Below are 17609 nucleotides of genomic sequence, written 5' to 3' on the forward strand. Positions count from 1 at the left end.
AACAGTGCAGGAGGCCAAGTCATCCAGGTGAGATATTGGTTCAGTTTTGTTCTCTCCCCTGACACAACCATCCTGCTGAGCTTATTCTGCATTCCTCCATTTCACAACTCTCACACTTCTTTATCACTACTCTCACTCTCCAACCCTCCTCATTTCCTAGCTTTCATGTTTTCCCTTCCTTACTGTCCCCATTAATCCATCAATCTGATGACCCCATTTACAGCGGGTCTCATCTTATCAGAGATATTCCCTTTGTCCTGTCCATCCATCCTTCAACTTTCCTGCAGTTTGATACTCAGTTATTTTCTCTGTTTACCTGTTCTAAGGCTCTTCAGCCTAAAACTTTAACTTTGCTTCTCTTTTCCACAGATACCGTCTGACAACTGCAAATATTTAGCATCTGCAGCTTTATGAATTTCAGAAATCAGGAATTCCCTTCTTAAAGGATTGCTTGTGTTGCAGATAACTCAAGTGTGAAGTTGATACTTTTCCATTAGTCAAGGTAATTGGTGATTCCGGGACTACAGTAGGCAAGTGAAATTAATGCAAAGTCATGTTCTGATTTCAATCTAAATTAGGATTGAACACAGGTTTTTGGAGTGGTAAAGTAGCAGCGTTACTAGTTGCACCGTTATGCTACCCAATGGGTAGGGGTATATAATAATACTATATATCAGACAATTTCCAAGAAAGACTATATACCAAACTTCAATATTTTACTGACCCATTTCTTATACCAGGTATTTTCATTCTTTCGGGTTTCCTTAAGATCCCCTGGTAAATAATTCTTATTTACACTTTTTCCCCCCTCTTGTTATTGAATGTGACCATTGTGACTGCAAAGCTATCGTGTGAGCGGTGACACGAGGGAGCGGAAATGTAAAAATCCAGTGAATTTGTGGATAAGATATTGACTCATTGTGAGGGGTTGTGAACTGTAACCCTATTAACCTGAGTTATCAGGCCAATGTTCACATGGGATTTTAAAAGAAAATGCAATCATTATTTCTACTCCTAATTTCTTTTACTTCTTTTTCAATGCAATTCCTGTGCTATTTTTCAAAAGACACATGTATTTTGTCACCTGCTTCATCTTGAATGGAAGTCTCTTTGAAGTTACACATACCAATTATATTTTTCCATGTTCTGGGATCATCAGATTGCCTCCAAGCTCTTGGCCAACCCATCAGGACAGTGTTGTGCTGCATTCCTCCTAGACCACATGACTGGATGAGGTGGGACATGCCATCGCGCAGGTTGGACGATACGACTGCCTGGCAGAACCCCTTCACCTTATCCACTTCCATGAGACGTTTAATCGACTGTCCAGAGAGACACAGAGGGGGCAAAGTAGGAAAGAAAATAATTTGGCAAGATTGTCAGAGACGTCAGTATTTGTGTGACTGGTTGATGGAGTGGGCTGCAATAACCGGAAAGAGCATGTTTAATCAACAATACCGAGGATTGATTTGAAATCTTTATTAACAGGTCTTTTCAACTTTTCATTCTTTCCCTGGACAGGTTTGAACCATTTGTCACACAGACGGTGGTGGGTATATGCAATGAGTTGACAGGGGAAGTAGTTGAGGCAGGTACTATAACAACATTTAAAATACATTTGGACAAGGTATATGGATAGGAAAGGTTTAGAGGGATTTTGCCTTTATATTTCAAGGGAAATACAGGCAGATTGTAGACGGGGGCACCTTGGTCAGCATTGGCAGCATTGGTCAGCATTGGTGGGCCGAAAGACCTGCTTCCATGCTGTATGACTCTGACTCATTCGGCAGCAGTTTATAAATTCCTGAAAAATCTAACTGCAAAGATGTTAAATTATAATACTTTTCAAAAGTCTTGAAGTACTTGTGATATCTCAGGCAGAATCTTGCATGCCGAGCATATATTGAAAATAAAAACAAAAGAAATGGACAAATACTTAACATCTGAGTATTTTAAGCACTTTCTGGTTTTATTTCAGATTTCTGGCATCTGCTGATTTTGTTTTTTTGAGCAGTTATCTGAAGCAGTACACACTTCATTGCTCTCAAGTTACCAGTCCAACCATGCTTGTGGGATGTTAATCATGTTTCTCAGTTCCCCATTCTGTGCTTCAGCAGTGAGTAATTCTTGTAATAACTTGACAGCAACAATATAAAAAATAGTAGCAATTAAAAAGTAATTGCCTCAATCAATGAAATCTTCAGGGATTGTTCTTGCAAAAGTAATTTATGACATTTATAATATATCTTCTTTTACAATGCAGAAAACTTATTTGAGTCGTTTGTTATATGTCATTAGAAATATCTTACCTCTGCAATGAGAGATGGAAAGATCAGAAGTCAAATGAAGTGAAATAAAGCTATAGACGTAAACTCTTGGTTCAACATAGATAGTGCTAGGGAACATAAAAAATATTAGCTACCTACTGCTCCAGTGGTGTTTTGAAAATGTGATGTCAGATGAGGTCGTTTAGAGACACTGATGTGGGTGGTATCGTAGATAGTGAAGCTGATTATTAAAAATTACAGAAGATCTTGATCAGCTGGGCAAGTGGGCTGAGGAACGGTTAATGGAGTTTAGTGCAGACAAGTGTGAGGTGCTGCATTTTGGGAAGTCAACCCAGAGTAGGATCTTCACTGTGGATGGTCGGGCCGTGAGGAGTGTTCTCCAGAGATGCTGCCTGACCTGCTGAGTTATTCCAGCACTTTGTGTCTCTTTTTTACAGGAACGCAGTTCCCTTTTTAATACACTGCATGATCCAGAATCAGTTTTACCAATACCAGGTGTGCATGGAGTAGATTGAGTTTACGATCATTTTCAGATGCAAATGTGCCATTTTTATCTAATGCTGTCATTCACAACTCCACACCTGCACTGGTATAATTTGGAGCTGTGAGAACGTGCAATGATCAGTATGGAACACTCTCAGGTGAATAAGGAGTACATTGAACTAACACCAAGCTTCCCAGCTGTTTATGGTGCCTGAGATCTCCTATGCTTTGGACTGCTGTACAGCACCAACAAGTACCATCATTATAGTCAAATGCAGCTGAGAATAAAGCACATTTCAACATATGTGCCAGTTTCTTCCTAATGCCAATGTGTTAGACTTTCAGTGATTTATGCATTGGGAAACCCAGTTCTCTTTAACATGAATATTTCCCTTTCCCTCAATATTTATAACCAATAAAAATAACCTGACATTAGTAGGTTGTGAGTTCATAGAAAATATAGAAAATAGGTGCAGGAGGAGGCCACTTGGCCTTCACATTATACTCCATTTGCTATGTTGTGGCCTATTTACGCAGCTTGACTTTATCCCCTCGAAACCGATCTACATTCTCAATGCTGCTCACATTCCTGCTTAGTTTTAGGTCTCAAGGTCTCAAGGTCAGTTTATTGTCGCATGTACCAATTAAGGTACAGTGAAATTCAGATTACCATAAAGCCACACTAAAAAAAGCAACAAGACACACAACTACTTAAAGGTTAACATAAACATCCACCACAGCGGATCCCACAAGTTCCTCACTATGATGGAAGACAATAGAGTCCAATCTCCTTCCTCTTTATTCTGCTGCGATCGGGGCAGTCGACCCATCTGCAGCCCGAGGTCGAAGCCCCCCGTAGGGGTGATCGAAAGTCCCGTGTCGGGGCGGTTGAAAGCTCCTGTGGCTTGGAGTTCCCCAATGTTGGTCTCTACTAGAGACCGCGGCTCCATGATGTTAAAGTCTCGCAGGCTTCCACGGTTGGAGCACCAAAGACGACCCCCCCGACAGGGATCGCGAGCTCCGTGATGGTAAGTCCCGCAGGCTCCTGTGATGGAGCTCCCGGTCGATCTCCAGCAAAGGCCGCCAACTCCACGATGTTAGGCCGCAGTATGGACGAAGATACGATATGGAAAAAATCGCATTTCCGTCGTGGTAAGAGATTAGAAAAAGTTTCCCCCAACTCAACCCCCACGCCCCCACCCAAAATAAGCTAAAGAACACTAAAAAACATACATTTAACACATACTAAACTGACACAAAGAAGGAAGGGACAGACAGACTATTGGCAAGTCAGCCACTGCTGGTGCCACCTGATGGATTCATCGGTAAACATGGAAATCCTCCTGTAATCCCTCAGTTATTTTCCCCAAATGTGAATTCAATTAAATATTACTAATGCCTTGAGAATCTTTCTATATAAAAGCAAAATCAAACAGCACAACACCAGAAAATCATGGTATTTGTCCTCCAGGGTAAACTAGTGAGCACCTTGCGAGCAACATTTGGCAGCCCCACAAGAGGTTTAAATGTCCTTTAAGTAGATCATATGTCTCCTGTATATCTGCTGAGTGGCTGCTGGCTTGCTGCTCTGTTTCCTTTTGAGTCTGCTCAGAAGTTGAAGATTAGTGGAGAGATCTTCCCTCAGCTTCAGACTGCCACCTAGGGCCAATTAAAAAAACTGCAGTCTGGCATGGCATGACGCTCTGATGGGAGGTGGATTGATGTCTCGGTGAGGTGTGGATGCTAGGCAACCACACATGGGTAGATGTTGGTGCATGACACGCTGACAGCCTGTCCACCGTTGCATCAATCTCCGAACTCTGACACTGCCCAGCCAGCGGACACGGTCCCCCACGGAAGCAGCTCTTTGTTCACTGAACAGCACTCTGCTCTGGATGAGGAAAGGGGGCTGGAAGAGAATTCCTGTGTGCCATGTCTCTGTTCTGGCCAGAAGGAGACTTGCTCATTCATGACCATGCAGGACAGCGTGTTATTCTCATGCAGTGTTCCTTTAATCCTGGAGCTCTGTGAGTTGCTGATGGGTGAAGTCACTGTGCCCACAGAAAGCTGCCCGCTCATGTGCACCCTCCCTCTGTTCAAGACATCAGGCCACTCCCTGGGGATATGCTGCTATTCTTGAGAGGCTTCAAGTTGCTATCAAAGGAACGTTTATTCCGCCAGACATGTCAGGATGAGACTGCTTAGAAGCAGAAACACATTTTGTAGCCTCTTGACAGGTGTGATTAACTGTGTGTGTGTGTGAGAGAGTGTGCGTGTGTGTGTGTGTGAGAGTGTGCGTGTGTGCGTGCAGCTCCCTTGACATACCTTGTGACGCTATGGGAATTCTTCAGATGTTGTACTGTGGTTCAAGGCTTCAGGTACTGAAAATGAAAGTACAACTCACCCCCTGCTTGACTCATCCTAAGGAGATCCTGACTTGTCATCCAGACCCTCTAGAGGTCATAGCTTCTTATCTGGCATTTGTTTTCAAGTTACTGATTTTTCAGGGTCTGGGTATCACTGGCAAGGCCAGCATTTGTTGCCCATTCCTATTAATCCTGAAGTAGGGATGAGCCACCCTCTTGAACCATTGCAGTATTGCTGGTGAAGGTGTTCCCACAGTGCCTTTGGGAATGGAGTTCCAGGATTTAGACCCAGTGATGATGAAGGACCAGTGATATATTTTCAAATCAGGACAGTGAAGGACTTGGAGGGGGACCTGCAGGAAATGGCATCTTCATGCACTAGCTGCTTCGTCCGCTGAGTTCTTCCAGCACTCTCTTGCAGGAGATGGTCATTGCCTGGCACTTTTAAGGTGTGATTGTTACTTTCCACTTACTAGCCCATGCCAGAATGTTGTCTCAGTCTTGCTGCATGCAAGCACAGGCTGCTCCATTTGCTGAGGAGTTACAAATGGATTCGAAAACACTGCAATCATTCGTGAACCTTCTGACCTTGTGATGGAAGGTTGGCATTGATGAAGCAGCTGAAGTTAGTTATATCTATTTTTAAGATAAAGGCACCTGCATGTCTTTTTTAACAGAACACCTTGCTTCCCTCTCTGTAAATAGGCCAAGCACAAAAATGAAGCAACCTCGTTCAGATGCAATGAACCTTGGAGCATTAATCTCACATAACACTCCCTAAAAAAAGCACTGTGAATGGTGGCCTCGAGGTAGATCACCTGTAAATGGTTCTAACATTTCATTGAAACAGTTCATTGAAACTTGTATTTCAAACTTTAGTATGAAAGCTATTTATTCTCATATTTAGTAACTCCCTTGACAATAAGTCACATCTCAGAATATGTCAGGTTTGAAATTAAATCTACTGAATGATTAAGATTAATTTACCAAATAGCTTAAACACACTATGCCTGCACAAATAGAATACTGTACTTCAAATGCTTATGCAAAGTACTGTTGACTCTTTGGTGTAGAAATAGGTTAAAAACAATTGTTTCATCTATATATTTCCTTACAGCATAGAAAGAGATCTTTCAGTCAATGACAGCTCACTGAGTAACTCCAGGGTTCCACTAACTTTCCCCATATTCCCATCAAATAGATCACCCACGTCCACTGGGGACAATTTCACCATGCCCGGTTAACCTCGCAATCTGCATGGAATTTGGGTGGAAACCAGAGTATCCAGTGGAAACATATGGTCATAGAGAGAACATATAAACCCACCCAGGCAGCACCAGTGGGCAGGATTGAACCTTTAAGTCAGCAGCTCTACCAACTGTGCCATTGTGTAGTTGTATCATCTCTTTCATATTAACTCCAAGGTGAAATACCAGAAGCACCCGGGAGTTTAGTTAGATAAATCTTTGAAGGTGGTAGTTTGCAGGGCTGGGTAGCAATGTTGCTAAAATAAAACGAATGTGATCATTGGCTTTATCACAAAGATACTTAACACCTCCTGGTGAAGCCCTTTGGGAGTAAAGTGGGTTAGCAGTGACAGCTGAGGAAACATTGCTGACTGCAGATAAGCTCTGCGTCTGTTCACTGGACAGAACAAACAACCATCTGTAACCTTTGCAGTGCTGCCTTCAGTACCACTGCAGCATATCTGTGATATGGAGCTATAAGAAGCTATATTTATCCCTCATGCTATTCATAACTAGCTTACTAAACTTGACACTTGCTATGCATGTGAATTATTTAATCAAAATCAAATTGGTAGCCCCAGGTTAGTAATAAGACAGTCACTGCTGCACATGTGGAGGTGAATGAATTTGCTTTTGTATCTGGTGGCTGGACAAATCTCATTGCAGTTATAATGCTAATGACTGATTAAAGCTGCCCTCAAATACTAGACTCTACCAGAAATCAGCAGTTATTCTTGTACCAGCATTGATTTGAACAAAATTAATAGCTCTCTTCTGATTGTGTGTCATTGATACTCATGACAATGAACAATGATTAGCACTATGTGGCCTATATATTTGGTTGTTGATAATAAAGTGGTAGGTACTGACAGTACTTCATTTGTTTGACCTCACTTCAACTAACTCCAAAGATTCCCAGCTTGATTGTATACAATGAGTTATGTGAAAAGCCAGAATGTGGAAACTGCAATCTAAAACCCACCAATTATATTGGATAGAAGTAGAGGCCGCCTCTTTATTTTGATCCAGCATCAAAGACCAGAGCATAGGATAACATAGGATAACACCTGGGAGCAAACTACCTGTATAAATCAACTGTAAATTACATTTGCAATGACAATTATCTTGTGTGACAGTTATCTCTTCAGAAAACAATCTCGTTCTAATTATTTTTTTCTGCCGGCAAAAGTTGTGAGTCAAAATTAATCTATTGTTGCTGCCAGTCATATTCAATTTAAAAAAATTGGTGTCAGACAAACTGAGATGAGAAACGTTTAGTTTGTTGTTCAATTATTAATCACAAATTGATTTTTTTTCTGTTTTCCATTAAAATATTGCAAAAGTTTTGTTATTAAAATATTGCAAAAGTTTTGTTACTAAAATTCTGAATTGTTTCTTACACCATCTTCAAGGAGCTGTTATTTTTGATCTGCCTTTTGGTAAGGCCAAGGGAGGCAGCTAAAATGAATGGGTGACAAACAGATTTTTCATGCCCAGAAGTACAACATCAAGTCGACCAGAAATGCAGTTCTGAAAAATGCCGATGCATTCATCCCAAGGACATGGTGAGAAAGCAATCTAATTCAATCAACAATTTGGATGAGAATTTACAAGGCATGATCAGTTAGTTTGCAGATGACACAAAAGTGGGTGGCATCATATAGTGAAGATGGTTATCAAAAATTGCAGCAGGATCTCGATCAGTTGGGCAGCGGGGGTGAGGAATGATTAATGGAGTTTAATACAGTGTGGTGTTGCATTTTGGGAAGTCAAACTAGGGCAGGATCTTCACAATGAATGGCAGGGCTCTGGGAAGTGGAGTACAGGTACATGGTTCATTGAAAGTGATGTCACAGGTAGATAGGGTGGTCAAGAAGGCTTTCGGCACATTGGCCTTCAAAATTTATGGTACTTAATACAGAAGTTGGGTTCTTATGTTACAGTTGTATAAGACACTGGGGAGGCCACATTTAGAGTATTGTGTTCAGTTTTAGTCTCTGTTTTATAGGAAAGATTTTGTTCAGTTGGAAAGGATACAGAGAAGATTTATAAGAATGTTGCCAGGACTCAAGGGCCTGAGCTATAAGGAGTTGTTGAGAAGGCTAGAACTTTATTCCTTAGAATGCAGGAGGACGAAGGGTTATCTTATACATGTGTATAATATTATGAGGGGAATACATTAATGCACAGAGCATTTTAACCAGAGAAGGGAAATTAAGAACCAATGGACATAGATTTAAGGTGAGCGAGAAAGATTTAATAGGGACCTGAGGGAAACCTTTTCACACAAAAGCAGGTGTGCATATGGAATGAGCTGCCAGGGCATGTTGCTGAGGCAGATACTATTACTACATTTAAAATACATTTAGACAAGTACATGGATAGAAAACGTTTAGAAGGATATGGGCCAAATGCAGGCATGAGACCAGTGCAGATGAGGCAACTTGGTCAGCGTGGGCAAGTTGGGCCAAAGAGCCTGTTTCCACGCTTTATGACTCTATGACTCTGATTATAAAGGCTAAAGAACTCCATACACAATTGTTTCTAAATTCAGTAATAGTCTGGGCTCCACTGAACAAGCTGTTTACAATTTGTTATCAATAAATTAAGGGTGGTTAATCTAGGCTTTTAAAAATCATATATCTTTGATGTTTGCCCTAATTATTATCCAATTAAATTACAAGATTGTGGTCTTTTGATATTATGAGTTTATTTACTATTGGGTTAATCCAAGTAGTTTAAAATTCGGAAAAATTTAACATTCTTTACAGTGCAGAATGCAGTTAATATTTTGGGCTGCTGTCATGTATTATGATGATGGAGTCAAAGAATTTGCAAGCAATCCTGGTTGAAAGGATAGGGCCATATGTTTGGTCTACTTGGAGAATCTATCACAATATTTCAGTTTGCATTTCCCGATAGCAGTTTATCTTTGCTAATTGCAGTTAGTGGAAGACTGATTGCATGATGGATTGGGCCAGGTTGCCATTTCTTTTGAAATTGTAAATTGATAAAAAACATTATTTGAAACTTCAAAACACCCTACTACTTAACTGTGGTAATTATAACACAGTTGGAGTCACAAGAACATTTCGGACAACAACATACGTTTGAAAAGAGAAACCATGAAAACCATGAAAACACAAGCAATCAACAGTTCAGCATAATTAAGGAAAATCATTGTATGCCTGTGTAAAGAAAAGTAGGGAACAACCTCCTTCTCCTCTCCTCTCCTCTCCTCTCCTCTCCTCTCCTCTCCTCTCCTCTCCTCTCCTCTCCTCTCCTCTCCTCTCCTCTCCTCTCCTCTCCTCTCCTCTCCTCTCCTCTCCTCTCCTCTCCTCTCCTCTCCTCTCCTCTCCTCTCCTCTCCTCTCCTCTCCTCTCCTCTCCTCTCCTCTCCTCTCCTCTCCTCTCCTCTCCTCTCCTCTCCTCTCCTCTCCTCTCCTCTCCTCTCCTCTCCTCTCCTCTCCTCTCCTCCTCCTCTCCCCCTCCTCCCCCCCTCCTCCTCCTTCTCTCCAGGGATGGAGCCTGTCCCGCTGAGTTACTCCAGCATTTTGTGTCCACCTTCAATTTAATCCAGCATCTGCAGTTCTTTCCCACGCTGGATGTTTTTATTTCTTATGTTACTGGGAAAAGCAGGCAGTTATCTTTGGGCCTTGGAGTGGAAAAAACTCCAGCCCAGGATCACCTTTCTCTCTCTTCCCAGGATTGTCCTGTCAGCCAATTCCTATCTCTCCTCAAACGGTGAAATGCTGCAAAGATGGTGCATGATTCACAGGGCCCAAGTCAGGAAAAAAGCATAAAAATCATGCTTTGAAGTAAGAATAATGCTTGGCTTGGATGATAAGAAGCCATTAAAAGGAGTAGGAGCCTGAATACTTTAGTGCAAAAACAGGTACATAAATGCTGGAAAGTCACAGGCCACGCATCCTCTATTGAGTGAGAATCAGTCAATGTTTACTCTCACTTTCCATTAGAGTAATGCTGAGTGTTTCTGGATTTAAAAAAAATTGTTTAGGTTTCTAGGAACTGCAGTTTATTGCTTTCATTTTTAGCAGAGACATGAGTTTTTGATTTATTTAAAGGCCTGTTCTTGCAGTCACACCGTCAGTCACAGCAAATGCTGGGCCAAATATTTCAAGTCATAGAAACTGGTATAACGCTCTTTCGGTTCCGAACATCAGGTAACCCTCCTACTCCCTTTTGGCACTGGATTGGTGAGCTCACATAGAATGAAAAAGTATAGTGTTGCACAGTACAGCAGGGTCAATGAGATGTAGAGACATGCAGCCAACCAAATTAGTGTTGACCAGGTGCTCTTCAAACTCTGTGATTGAGACATACTGCTAGGTGATGGTGTAAGAAGAAACTGCATATGCAGGCTCACACTGAAGCCAGACCAAAATGCCGGAGTAACTCAGCGGGTCAGGCAGCATCTCTGGAGAAAAGGAATAGGTGACGTTTTGCGTCAACACCCTTCATCGGACTGAGAGTCAGGAAGGGGGACACTGGAGATATGGAAAGGTACAGAACAAAGCAGAGCCTGCATTGATGACTCAGGAAAGGTGGAGCCCTGATGATCCCAACAATGATCCAACGTTGGCTGGGACGAGGCGAAAATTAAGGAATACAAATGGTGAAATTAGCAAGAGGACTAGGGTGGGGAGGGTTGGAGAGAGAGAGGTGATGCAAGGGTTACTTGAAGTTAGAGAGGTGTTTAGTTGGAATGTGCTTGGAAGAAATCTCTTCCAAAGAACACCACCCTTCAGCTTGATGTCCAACAAAATTACTGTTAAAAATTGCAAGATATGTTAATAAATTATTGATTTTAGCAGGTCATTTTGAAAATTATGAATTATCCTCAACCAAATGAAAGTGTATTTTGCCGACAGCCTTATCACTAAATAGCACCTAATATTTTATATGGTAATGACTTGAATTCTACTCTATTTCAGAAATTAATTGAGGTGCTTTGAATATTTACTGTTATCAATTTCAAGTGTTGGCTGCGCCTAACGGCTGCGGCTCTCTGGCAGTCTGTTGTCTTTTTTTCTTTTTTTTTGTTTGTGTCGGTGTTGGGATGGTTTTTGTTTCTGTTTTTGGCTGTGTATGTGTGGTGGGGGTGTGGGGTGTGGGGGGGTGGGGTGGGGTGGGGCGGGGGAAACCTTTCTTTTATTAGGTCTCTTCCCCGGGGCGCTGCTCGCCCGCGGGGCCTTCCATTGCCCGGCGCGGCTCGGCTGCGGGACTTAACATCGCCCGGTGCGGCCGCGGGACGTTTCAGTGCCCGGTGCGGCTCGGCCGCTGGACTTAACATCGCCCGGTGCGGCCGCGGGACGTTTCAGTGCCCGGCGCGGCTTGGCCGCTGGACTTACCATCGCCAGCGCGGCTCGGCCGCGGGACGTTTCAGTGCCCGGTGCGGCTCGGCCGCGGGACGTTTCGGTGCCCGGCGCGGCTTGGCCGCTGGACTTAACATCGCCGGCGTGGCTCGGTTGCGGGACGTTTCAGTGCCCGGTGCGGCTCGGCCGCGGGGCCTTCCATCCTCTTGCGGGGGCTGTGCGTGTCGGTTGCCTCGGTAGGGGTCGAGCTGCCTGTCCGTGGGTGCGGGGGGAAGAGAAGGGAAGTTTTGTTGCCTCCATCACAGTGAGGGGGTGTTTGGAGTCACTGTGATGGATGTTTGTGTTGGGGTCGGGTGTCCTGTGTTTTTTTCTTTTTTGCTGTGTCTTGTGACTGCTGAAATTTCGTTCGGTGTTGTGCCGAATGACAATAAAGTGTTGTTATGTTATGTTATGTTATGTTATGTTGCAGCCTAAGCATATTATAAGAGTCAAATGTCAATTCACGTGGTAAACATGATCTGATACTTGCCATATAATGTTCTTATACATATAAGTTAGAGAACCAGGCTGCAAACTCTCAATTAACTTTTTCCAAAGAATGACCTTATTCTATCAGCCCACACTCATCAATTGAAGCAACCGTGCAAAAGTATGTGAGTGATTACCTCCTCAGCACGTTGGGCCTGGGTGTGATTTTCCAGGAAGCTGCCCTGTAACACAGAGCCCACAATAGTGAGTCCTTTCCCAGCCTTCAGCTGGCAGGTGAACGCCAGAAGTTGTGGATGTTTGACATTCTGATCTTGGTCCACCTTTACAAGCACAAGAAGCTGGGGCCTAATGACAAAGCAAATTACTTTGTCACTTCAACATGTAAGAAAAAACATAATCTATCTGATCATACATTTAAAATAAATTTATAATATAAGGAACAAAACCTTCATTATCAATGTTTTGTGGGGGAGGAGTAGGTTAATATCAAAAAGTCACAGAGAGAGTCAACATAAAAACAGGCCTTTCAGATCTCTTAGTCGATGTTGCCATCAAAAACCCCCTTACACTAATACTACCTAACCCATTTTATTCTCTCCTCATTCCCATCACCTCACCTGCACACTTGGCAATTTACAGTAGCCAATTAACCAACTAATCTTGAGATGTGGGTGGAAACGTGGAGGAAAGATCCGTTGTATAATAGAGAGAATATGCAAACTCCAAATAGACAGCAGCTCCAAATAGAGGTCCGGATTGAACCTGAGTCTCTGGAGTTGTAGGGCAGTAGTTCTGTGACAACTAGAGGTAAGGAAAACGTCTCTGTATCTGACCATTCTAACCGAGCAAACACAGGTCTGAGTTTGTGGAACAGATGTTTGCACCATAGGTAGAATGCACACCCTTTGAAATCAAATAGTCCCCAGCAGGTTTATTGACTTCTGTTTTTTTTGCCACTAACAATTATGATATGCCAATAAATTTGCAGAGGCTTCCAAGATACTGTTTCAATTTTGTAGGTTAAGAGCTCAGTTTAGTAACTTGCCTCCAGTTCTTGGTGTGTGGAGGACCTTCTTCAAGCCGGAGTAGAGCATAGCGGGCCGCACTGAGGGACACGCCACGGATTCCATCACCCCATTCTTTCTCAGCTCTTCAGGAAGAAAATATAGATCAGTGAAATATTCTAGTGTTTAATAGTATATGCGTGAGCTTTATAAATTTTCGATTACTGATCATAATTGGTCAGTCGCACCTTTGCAATAATATGTACATTGCCACAAAATGTACATCGATTGCTCTATGAACAAACCAAGATTGAAATTCTCCTTGAGGTTAGATGCCATAAGAATTGATTTCATTGTTTTAATATTCTTCATCATCCTGATATTGTCAATCAAACAAATCTCATCCGTTTGTACAGAGTGGTTTTTATTGAATTACTGGTCATTGTTTCCTGCTCCTTCAGGGTAATTTAAAAAGAAATGTGATTAGTTTTCTAAACTAAGATTTTTCTTTTGAACATTTTCAGCTCTTTGGAACACGTATAAGCATTGTTGTCAAATGGTGGTAACTTCATGACTCTTTTGCCATTCAGGTTTCTCAAATGACCTGTTTTGCTGGCAGTTCAGCTCAGTTCAAGGTCCCATGTTCTTGAGCTATTGAAGTAAGATATCAAATTTTCAGTTTTAATGTATAAATCAGTTTCAATGCTCTCGGAGACTGAATAAAATGATCTGGGCTTGTCCCAAGGTCACAGGGTTATGAAAGGTACTGTGGTCACAAACATGCAGACAGACAGATTCACACACACACTTACTCTCATTTGATCTTAGGGGGAACTTACTGTGTTCCATGTAACAACTAAATCACAAATAGTCTCCCACCATTTCTAGGACCAGCAACCAGAAACTGAATGATCTGTCCATAAATGAAATTGTTTCCGTTTGGTGAAATGCATCTTCCATTCTTCTTCTTTGCATGTCTATGTGCCAGAGTCACATATCAATCTATTGAGTGGTACTTTCCAAAGCTCACAGGTTGGTCTCAGCAACATCACCAAACTATGCATTGACAGGAGGCGGAGAGTGGAGGTGGGGTTGGGGGATGTAGAAAGTTCACGGGTCGCTGATTCAGCAAATTTCTACCTGGGTGAAATCTGGAAACAATTCAAGATGAACTGGTTTTGAATTTCATACATTTGACCTCCAGCTATTACTGTTGGCAGAGATCTGTCAGAGTGGCCTTTCCTCCAACTGTGGCTGCTGGAATCTTTGAGAGTTTATAGTCGGCTGGTATAATAAAAATAGGGGAACGACTAATGGCACATTTTGCTGTAAATTCACTTTTGCTTAAATGAAGAAATAAAAGTCATTAAATGATAAAAGTGACTTTATGTTTTCTAATTTATTAAATGCAGAGCCAGCTCAGCTATTCTCCTTCCAAATACACTTTTATTCTTTTCCTCATATGCTGTGTGATTGCTATATCTTTTCCAGTACTTTCTACTTTTTAACATATTTTCAGCTCCTGCCTTGTCTAAGTTAACTACTGGCTTTCTCATGCAACTTCATTGGCTCAGCCAGCGAAGAACCAGCCTGAATCCAAGCTGGAGTGCTTGTATTGTTTAATTTAGTGGTAACATTTTGCACAGACTAGAATCAACATCAGCAGGGTATGACTGACTGGTCTGTGATGCAAGGACATTGCCGTGAGTTTCATTCTAAAAGTGTCGTACAAAAGAAGTACAGTTACTTACCCATTGAATTCAATGTACTTGTAGATAAGTCCAGCTATTACCATGGCCACAATGGCATAGTACCAAGAGCATATAAACATCAGGGCCAGACACAGGCTCATTCCCAGGAATGACATAGCCCTGAGAGAAAACAAAATCTTGTCACAAGTGGGGAAATATAATTGTAGTTGCTAATATGCATTGCTTATTATTATGTATATACGATTCATCACAAATATTTAGCACTGTGCATTACAGGTTATCCACAATTGTGTCAGTTTTTGAATTATAACAGTGACCACTGGAAAGTATTTCATTGGTTGTAAACCATGAAAAAGACATGTGGAAGATGTTGCAGAAATGTCCTTGTATGTAATTCAGAATTAATTACAAGGGGTAGGCCATTTAGGACTAAGATGCATTGTGAACATACAGCTGAGATCTCCTTCTGGCTTTGGTCTTTGAAGAAGATTAGTATTAAATGTGCACAAGCCTCTGGTGCAGAAGGAGCTAAGAGTTTGTTTTGTTTTGCAGAGGGAAGATACGGATCTAATGACAAGAGCCATTTCACTTTTTAAGAATAAGGGGTAGGCCATTTAGGACTAAGATGAGGAAAAACTTTTTCACCCAGAGAGTTGTGAATCTGTGGAATTCTCAGCCACAGAAGGCAGTGGAGGCCAATTCACTGAATGTTTTCAAGAGAGTTAAATAAACCTCTTAGGGCTAACGGAATCAAGGGATATGGGGAGAAAGCAGGAATGGGGTGATTTTGGATGATCAACCATCATCATATTGAATGGCGGTGCTGGTTCGAAGGGCCGAATGGCCTACTCCTGCACCTATTTTCTATGTTTCTCTGTTTCCTGAAGTTGCCAATGTGTGGTCTATTTCAATGGATGTAAAGACTAATCTGGTCTGAAGCACTGCAATCTTGAACTTCGATCCATCGAAATTCTGTATTTCTGCAGATCTTTTTCCAGCTCATACTGGCAGATCCTGGTTTATTTACAATCACAACCACTGCCCCACCCTCTGTGCCCCAATTGTGATCCATTATCCCAACCTCAATCACAAATCCTCTACCACTCCATCCCTTGTGTACACCTGAACTCTGAGGTCCTGATTCTGCCCCATTTCGAGGAACCCTATCTTCCCATCAAACTCCCTCCTCTTCACCCTCCACCACCTGTTTGACTTTCTCCTCATACTCTTGTGTTGCACAGCAAGTGGAGGAAAAGTCTTTGTGCAATGCCTGGGTTTCATGCACAACAGAAATCCGCAGTGAGAGGCTATGCACAATATATACGTTGACCTACCCTGCTTCGTCAGGTTAATGTGCTTTCATAAGTTCATAAGTGATAGGAGCAGAATTAGGCCATTCAGTCCATCAAGTCTACTCTGCCATTCAATCATGGCTGATCTATCTTTCTCACAACCCCATTCTCCTGCCTTCTCTCCATAAACCCTGACACCCGTACTTTCCCCAGCATATGATAATTTAATAGATTATGGTATAGATTTGAAACCAGATCATGGTTTTACGTAATTATTTCATACCAGTGGTAATATTTGAATCGGGGTCTCCAGTTCGGAGTTCGGAGTAGAGTCTGCAGAGCGCAAGCCAGGTTCACAAACATATAACACATCAAGAAGAACCTGAGAAGAAAGAAATGTAATTTTAAATCACTTAATTTGTCATGCAATAGAAATGGGACTGTTTTTCTTTGATTAGGTTAAAGAACCCAAAATAAATCTGACGATAATAAAGAACAAACCCAAACAAAGTACATGATACATTTTTACTGTAAGCTTGGCTGTACGAAGATATTAATATTTGAAACCTTTATTTATGATGCTACTTCCAATCTAATCTATATTCCAGGTCATCCCAAACGTTAACTTTCCCCTTTCAAGTGCTCATTAGTTGCTCTGGTTTTTCCAGTATTTTCTTATATTTATTTCAGGTTTTTTTCTGTGCAAGATTTATTTATTTCTGTGATTTCTAATATTCATGGATCATCAGATAATCCTTCCATCTCTAAATGGAGTGCTGGTTTGGATTATTAGATTGTATTCTTCAGTGTTGGTGTAATTTCACAATCAGATACAGGTGCACGGATAATTTATAAATGTTGCTTTGCTGAGTGAAAAGACATAGGAACATAACAGATAAAAAGGTTACAAGCAATACTATGACGAAACCCTCCAAACATAAGTATTTTAGAATCTTTTGCGAAGAGAATACAGAATAAAATCGGAAGCAAGGATCTACATTTGAAGGATAAATTAGACAGTTACAAAAATTGACTATGGGTTTTCAATAATTGCGGGTTGCATGTTAATTCTGTGCAGTTGCATAAGAGCTCAAATTGTAGGGAGATACTTTCTGTTTGGAGCATTCACTGTAGCTACTTCTTCTCTGGGAGACAAGGAAGGGTGGCACTACATGTGAGAGTTTTTTCAGGCTCTGCACTGGAGGGATTGGTAGAGGAATAGTGTATGTGGGTGTTTAGTGGTTGCTGGGTGTTCAGTGGACCAAAGAGCCGGTTCTGTAATATAGGACTCTATTACTCTAGGACCTTAGTCATGTAGTTATAGATGGGAGATGTAGCTACAAATAAGGAGATATGGTCAGACACAGTGAAAGCATGATAGAAGATATCCACA

At 41.7% G+C, this 17609-nt stretch overlaps 1 protein-coding gene across 2 annotated transcripts in view; it reads right to left on the reverse strand.

Moving 5' to 3' along the window:
• The window catches only part of LOC144604477 (solute carrier family 12 member 5-like), a 640130-nt gene that overhangs the window by 15751 nt on the left and 606770 nt on the right, over window positions 1-17609 (reverse strand). For both annotated transcript variants that reach the window (XM_078418946.1, XM_078418947.1), the window contains exons 14-18: window positions 16500-16598; window positions 14964-15083; window positions 13254-13358; window positions 12385-12553; window positions 1127-1322 (exon numbers count right to left, since the gene is read on the reverse strand). In XM_078418946.1, the coding sequence (XP_078275072.1) occupies window positions 1127-1322; window positions 12385-12553; window positions 13254-13358; window positions 14964-15083; window positions 16500-16598 (689 nt within the window). The remainder of the gene's footprint in view (window positions 1-1126; window positions 1323-12384; window positions 12554-13253; window positions 13359-14963; window positions 15084-16499; window positions 16599-17609) is intronic.

This window comes from Rhinoraja longicauda, chromosome 22 (genome assembly GCF_053455715.1).
Source record: "Rhinoraja longicauda isolate Sanriku21f chromosome 22, sRhiLon1.1, whole genome shotgun sequence".
NCBI classification, from domain to species: Eukaryota; Metazoa; Chordata; class Chondrichthyes; order Rajiformes; family Arhynchobatidae; genus Rhinoraja; species Rhinoraja longicauda.